General features: G+C 40.1%; 1 protein-coding gene across 4 annotated transcripts in view; it reads left to right on the forward strand.

The window, feature by feature from the left end:
* Window positions 1-7779, forward strand: part of APP (amyloid beta precursor protein) — a 272685-nt gene that overhangs the window by 120055 nt on the left and 144851 nt on the right. For all 4 annotated transcript variants that reach the window (XM_023509699.1, XM_023509700.1, XM_023509703.1 and 1 more), the window contains exon 5: window positions 1560-1753. In XM_023509699.1, coding sequence (XP_023365467.1) covers window positions 1560-1753 — 194 coding nt within the window. The remainder of the gene's footprint in view (window positions 1-1559; window positions 1754-7779) is intronic.

Raw genomic sequence — 7779 nt, forward strand, 5'->3', positions numbered from 1 at the left:
GTGCCCTACTCCTTTGAGCCACAGGCACTGCCCTGCCTATATAATCTTTAATAGCTATAATTTTAAGATTTAGCTTTTAAGTTCTTTTTAAATTCAGCTTCTGTTTTCATTTGTAATATACAAAATTCTTATAATTTAACCTTTTCCCCTGTTATCTCTTGGTGAATAGAGTGGTAGAACAGGGAAGGAACTATGGGAAATGGTGGTTAGAATGTAGTTTCTGGTTCTGCCAACTTTGACTTCTCCAGGCCATGCTACCACCTTTGTTCATCACAGTTGTGTGAATCTCTATCTGGCCCTCTGCTTTCACCTAAGCCAATAAAAGACCTGAGACGATTAGCATGGCAATGTCAGTGTGTGGTATGGCCACCTTCAGAACTGCTCTGTTGTGGTTTTCTAGGAAATTTATATAGGTCGTTTTTTGTGAGATCAGTCTACTAGATTCAGACGCCTTTTTCCAGTCAGTAGTTCTCCACTGGGGTCAGTTTGTTCCCCTGTCATTCCCTAGGAAAATGTCTGGAGACGTTTTTGCTTCTTACAGATAGTGGCGTTGGGGTTAGGCCAGGGATTCTGCTAAACATTTTACAGTGAACAGGATAATACCCTCCTTCCCCCCAGCAAGAATTATCCATTCCAAAACATCAATAGTGCTGAAGTTGGGAAATCTGATCGAGCTCAACTTAACCGTTCTGTCATACCCTTAAAGCTGTTAGATAGGCCAGGCCACTTCAGACTTAGTATTATTTTTGCCTTTTACAAGATAATTATGTTCTGAGAAAAAAATCTTTATATAAAAATATGTCTTGAACGTTTAAGAGCTCAGCTGAGCTTAAGAAAACAAACCCAAATAATTTGGAGCCCACCTACCCATCTGATAACCTCATTTTTCATTTCTTCTGAGCTTCCAAAAGAAAAATTCTTTGTTACTAAGAAACAAAAATGACTCCTGTAAGGTCAAACGAGAGTTTGTTAATAGTTTCACTGTTTACCTATAGGTTGAATTATTTATCCTTCCTTGGTCACCAGTGGATGCCTTCAAAGTTTTATGTTCATCTAAATGTGTGCAAGTTTAGCAAATCCCAGGAAAGCAAAAAGATTTTGAAGGAGAAATGTCTAATGACTAGATATCCTAGTTCACAGTGGCTGCAGAAGATAGTTCTCTTCCTAGGATTGCTACAGAGAAGTGAGCATCTAGAATAGGGCAGGTCTGAGGGAGGAAGACTCCCACCTGTGTGGAGGTGGGGGTCAGTGGGGCTGCACCCAGAATGCTCACAGCTTCCGAAGACAACAATGCAGCCAGAACGCAGCGGTTCTCCAGTGTCTATTCCCCAGCGCAGGCCTCTGTGGCATCTCATTTCCCAATGAGTTTCTATCCCAGTTGTTTTTATAAACCTCTACTGTATAACGTCATGTTCTTATTAACTAAATAACAAACTTACAAGAAGAAGCAAGCACCAAAGAAACCCCGTCGTCAATCCACCCAAAAGCAAATGCTGGTTTTCTTTGTGTTGAGTGGGTGTGTTGATGGCCGCCCTCACTGCTCTCTCCCCACCTTTCAGACGTGCAGTGAGAAGAGCACCAACCTGCACGACTATGGCATGTTGCTGCCCTGTGGCATTGACAAGTTCCGAGGGGTAGAGTTCGTGTGCTGCCCGCTGGCTGAGGAGAGTGACAACATTGACTCCGCAGACGCAGAGGAGGACGACTCGGATGTCTGGTGGGGCGGAGCAGACACCGACTATGCAGACGGCAGGTGAGGCGGCCTTTGTGTTCAGTCTCGCAGAGGCCGAAACTTCTTGGGTGAAGTTTTTGTATTCTGCAACTGTATCTGTGTGTCTCTGCCCACTTCCATCAGAGTTTGCTGTTATGTAAGAAAAAAAATCTAACCCTAAGGTCCTGTTAGGATTATGGCATAGTGTTTCATTAATAGAACCGATCAACCATCACAGAGTTAATTTTAACTATTTTGTTTTAATGTTAAGAATTCGGATCAGAATCCCACTGATGATAATACCAGCTTACCAGTAGCTGTCACAGGAGGCTGAGGTCTGAAGTGAATGATAACAGCTTTCTGTTCTGACCTTTAATTTAGAATTTAAAAGTTTTGCTTAAGGCTTAGGGGGCACAAGTGCAGTTTTGTTACACGGATACATTACACTGTGGTGAGGTAGGAGCTTTGGGGGTGACTGTTACCCAAATAGAGTAACTTGTAACCGGTTAAGTAATTTCTCAGCCCTCATCCTTCCCCCACCCTCTCACCAAGTTCCCAGCATCTATTACTAAGCTGTTTGTGGCAATGATTTTCCACCAACATCCTGAAGCACCCTGGAGTGCCACGAGAGGCTATCAGGTGTGCTATTAAGATCATTAATTAAATTACTTTTGAAAGGAATTCAAAGCACAGTAAGTTTATTCTTTTTTTACTTTTTTTTTTTTTCATCAACATAATTTAAGTGTGCTGCAGAAGTTTAACTGTAGGTTCAAGGGCACTTTCTGTAGTCACCAGTAGATGCCTTCAAAGTGTTTCTGTTCATCTAGATTTGTGCAAATTTAGCAAATCCCAGGAAAGCAAAAAGGATGTTGAAGGAGAAATCTCTAACGACTAGACATTCTGATTCCTAGTGGCTGCAGAGGGTAACTTTCTTCCTAGTACTGTTACCTGGGACTTGAGCCATCTAGAATAAGGTTGAGAAACACTAAACACTGCTCTGTGTCCTTCTGTGCACGTTATTTAGCTCCCTCTTCTAAGTGAGAAATATTTCTTAAACCCCGTATCAGACGGATAACCATTAGCTCAATGTGAATTCTCCTCAAGGCAGGTTCGCTTTGGGGTTTCCTGGGGTGTGTGGTTGTTTGTTTGCCTTCTGTCATCTTTCCTGTCGTGACTGAACTCAAAGGCATTTATGGTAAATGTTTGTCGATGCCTTTTTAATTGTCTTAGATTTCACTGTTGTTAAGAACGCTATTTTCTCCTCTTTTTCTTCACGATCTTAATCCCATAATTTACCTAATTCCCATTCTTAATAGAAGACAGACATCTATATTCAAATCCTAAGATTATAAACCCAGAATCTTTAGGTTAGAAAGGTCACCTGGTTCCGTCATCAAGTTCATGCCGTATCACTCCCCAAAAGGTGATGATTCCATCACTTCTGTCTTTCCTTCACTATTCTCTCAGCTATTCCCCAGTGTTGGTCTTTTCCAGTTGGGACATTAAATAGGAATTACAAGACTCATTAACATAAAGTTTTCTGACTTAAAGCATGGACTTTCTGCATGATTCTGTAATACATTATATAAAAATTTTAAGACAGTTTTACAAATCTACAGGAATTTATTTGCACTCAAGTATCTGAACTGCCTTGTCAGTTAAGAAAACTAGTCTTCTTTTTAGTGGGTTTTGCCTGATTTTACCAGGGTTCTCCTCTTGTTAGGAATGTTCTTTTGTGATCTATCTTAACCAGAATTTAAAAGGAAAATGTATGCAGTGTAGCTGGACATAAAGCTTACCAAGCCAACAAATTTCAAAGGATGAGAGAGAGAAGCAAGCAGAAAGGAAACTGTGTGCTGGCCAATATATCCATGTGCTCATAAAAGTTGAAAGATAAATGGTATAAACCCTCCACTCAGGGCAAGAAGCATCAGGGATGCAGGATTTGCTAATGGGAGGACTTCTGAGCCTTTTTTTCTATGAAATTAATTAATGGGGTTCTGTGCCGAGTCTGATTCCCACACCTATATTCTACGCACCAGATGTGGAGTCTCTTCCAGTTTGAATTTAATTGCTGCTTTGTCTAAAAGTGGAACTGGGTAGTTCTCATTGTTTTAACTTATTTATATTCTTCCTCAGTCATCATTTATCTGGATCTGAAAGTTTCAGAATGTCTGTCTGAAGAAAATTCTTGGCACCAGGACTCTGACCATGTGATGCCAATCCGGTAATAAAAGGAGAAATTTGGAGTTGGACGGCCATTTTCTGGGTTCCTAAGCTGCTGGATACTTGATTTGATCATTTCCCTTGGCTGAATCCACTGCGTACTGAGAAAGCAGTGCACACAGTGGCCACACAGCCAAGAAAGCTCCACAGCTGGTGTGAAAATTCCGAGCAGCTAGGTGTGCAGTTATACTCTTATATTGTTGGTGACCTTCCATGCAGATACAGGGACTTTGAGAATTAAAAATTGGTATTTTTTCTTCATCCTGAGAGTAGCAGCCCTTTGCCAGGTTTTGTTTCCCGAATATACATTTTATGTGCCTCATAAAACCTCTGTTTTATTGTGAATACGTTACAATGTGTCTCGATGTTTTTCTGTTGAATGCCTTCCAACTTACTGATGCTCTTAAAAGCATCCCCACCATCCGGTCTTAGCACATCCTGTTAATCAGAGGCCCTTTCTTTTCCTGCCTCCTTCTCACTACTCCTAGAAGCAGAACCCCCAGGCTCCCAGGGCTGGCTTTGAGTCCCTTTTTGTGTATTACTAATGTTCAGTACTTTTTTTTTTGATACTTATCTCTCTGATGATATCGCCCCTCTCTGACCTTCTCATTGCATTCATCAAACTGAACTGTAGGATGCTGGTGGGGGGGGGGGTTCTTTGAATTACTCTATTTCCTTCTACTAGAGGAGTGATTTTCAACTGGTGTGACATGGCACACTAGTGTGCTGTGAGTGGATCTGAGGTGTGCTGCGAGAATTTTTAGAGATAAATTATTCTCTAAAGATGTTCAAAGCACAGTAAGTATATTCTTTCTTTCACTCTTTTTTTTTTTTTTGATCAACACAATGTAAGTGTGCCACAGAAATTTAACGAGAGGTTCAAGTGAGTTAAAAAAGGTTAAAAAAAAACATTTTTTTAAAACATACAATTTATTAGCCAAACAGGAGACTGCTAGGAGCACAGTCTTGAAGAGCAGGACCTTGGCAAACTGGATCAGGTGACCACCCTGCCCACTCCTCTCGTCGGTGATAGGACCGTCCACATTGAGTTGAAATGCTAGCCGTCTCCCTCCCACTTGTCTTCATCTGTATCCATGTCAGCAGTCTGCAGCCCAGTCATCGCCTTCTCCCCAGTGAGGACCTTCTCATAAATACCTCGCAGGTCAGGCTTTCCGTTCATTATCCTCCCTGCCACCCACAGTCCTTCTAACCAGGATGGAATCCATGAATAACCATCCTTTAGGGTTCCGTTAAGCATCCTGGAGCTTCTGGGACCCTTCACATTTTCTAAACACATTTTTGTCACTTCTCCATATAATTTCTTCCTTTAGCTGCTTCTGGTATTTCTAAGGTATCAAGTCATGTAACCTTATCAGTAAATTCCATTTCTTATTCATGCTGTAATGTCAGCTGGGATCTTACTGTTTCTGGATGCACCTAATTATCCCTGGTAGAGGGCCTATCATCTTCCACAGAGCAGGTCATCCAAACCAACTTCATTCTCCTTGGTTCCACCCATAGCCTTCCCTCCTGCTATACAGATGACCCTGGCACAGTCATCATTGTGAATTTCTGCAACATGGCACCTGGCATTTGGTGGGGGCTCAGTACATGTTTGTTGAATAAGTTAATGATTTTTCCCTCTTCCTTAACATCCCTCATGCCTCTTCCATCCTGTTGTTTCCTTCCTTCCCTTTCGTGCTAATGTTAGGGGTACCTGGGCTCTGGATCACTTCCTCTTCCTTTCTTGCATTTTTAACCTTCCTTTTCATTGACTCCACTTCTGCCTGCAAACCTGCTGTTTCCTGAACTGCCACGGCCTGAATTCAGATCATTGATTCCCTCCTCCTAGACTAACTTCTTTGATTATCCCTTCCTTCTGTTACCCTCATACATTTTTGTATCTCTGAGCGACTCATCCATACCTTTATTTTGATTCCCATTACACGGCATTAATGCCACTCCTTCCTTCTCCTCTAGCCTTCATCCTCTCTCTTCCCGGATAATTATTTTCCATGCCTTAGTCGTCTTCCTATTAGGAATATGCAATCCTGGCGACACTTGGTAGGAAATACTTGATGATTTCTTCTACCTGGAGAAGAGTCCAAATTCTCCCGCAGAGCATTTTAAAACTTTTCATTACTTGGCCTCAGCCTGCCTGTTCACCTTCACCACATGTGCCTTACTCTTACCTACTGGCACTACTGAAAAAGGAAATATTTTTCCTTTTCTACCAAAAGGGGTTAATGTACAACAAATGTATTTGTTACCTCTAAAATGCTACATGTTATCATGATGTGTCAAAATCCGATGTATTTTTTTAATATCATCACCTGAAAAGCTACCTCCTTCACAAGTCTTTACAAATCCCTTGCTCCCCTCCACTATTCTTGTTTTGCCTTTGTATTCTTATAAGATTCCTTCATACCATAACTTATCTTCTGATTATTGGTAGCCATATATCTTGTTATCTACTAGAATTGAAACAATAGTTTATATGCCCGATAGGTGTTGTACACAGGTCCTCAATAAATACTAGCCAAATTGAATTATATGTTTTCAAATTTTTTTCATAATTTTTGGTAATGACTTTGTTGTCCATAATCAGATATTAAAGAATCTCCTGTGTTTTACCAACAGAAATATACTGGGAGCCTTTTTTACAGGCTTATTAAAAAGGTACATCCTTTTTAATTTTCTAGTAGCCTCTTTTAAAATAGTAAAGAGAGACAGGTGAATTTAGTTTTAACAACATATTTTATTTAATCCAGTATATCCCAAAATTTATTTCAACATGTGACCAGTGTGAAAAAGTTTATAGTTCACATTTTTTGTTTGCTTGCTTCCTACATAATCTTAACACATACAGCACATTTCAATTCGAACCAGCCACATTTCAAGTACTCCTGATAGTCACATGTGGCAGGTGGCTACTATATTTGGACAGTGTAGTCCTCAAAACTTGAAATTCATTATCACTCTTTATTTCCCATTAAGACAAAAGGTTTATATAACCTAATAATATATGCTAAGGTTAAAATTTTAAAATTAAAAAAGGCTGCTTCTGTACATGTGGGTGGGTGGTGACTTTTGACTGAATATCATCGTTCCCTTCTTTGAGGCTGTAGATGGCAGCTTAAGACAGTTTTCTTTGGTTCCTCTCTGCTTGATGTGTGTGGGTGTGTGTATATATGTATGTGTGAACTGGAATACACAATACCTGACTGTACCCAAATAACCGAATCAATTCCGGTGATTGCTGCAAGGTCAGACTTAGCAAAGTCACCTTGTCCCTCACTATACTAGGAAACCAGGTCAACACCATCAGCTATCTGGATATAGTCAGCCCTTTATATTATCATTACTATTATTATTTATATTTTAAAATTATTCTGTGAACAACTTATAGAACTAAGAATATGGGATAGTAAGAAATAACTTCATCAGAAATTTTGTAAGAATTAATATATTGCTTGGCTCAGTGGCTCATGCCTGGAATCCTAGCAGTTTGAGAGGCCACACTGCGAGAATTGCTTTTGTTTATGACTTTGAGACCAACCTGAGCAAGAACAGGATCCTATCTCTACAAAAAATAGAACAAGTCAGCTGGATGTGGTGGTACACACTTGTAGTCCCAGCTACTTGGTAGACTGAAGCTTGAGGATTATTTAAGCCCAAGAGTTGGAGGTTGTAGTGAACTATGATGATGTCATTGCACTCTAGCTGGGGTGGCAGAGTGAGACTTTATCTATTAAAAAAAAATGGTAATAGTATTTTTTTTAATTTTAATGAGAATTTAAATATGGTAAACCCTAATTTTTGTTCCAAAATGTCCTGGTTTT

This window comes from Otolemur garnettii, unplaced genomic scaffold (genome assembly GCF_000181295.1).
Source record: "Otolemur garnettii isolate 467f Iridium unplaced genomic scaffold, OtoGar3 scaffold00009, whole genome shotgun sequence".
Lineage (NCBI taxonomy): Eukaryota > Metazoa > Chordata > Mammalia > Primates > Galagidae > Otolemur > Otolemur garnettii.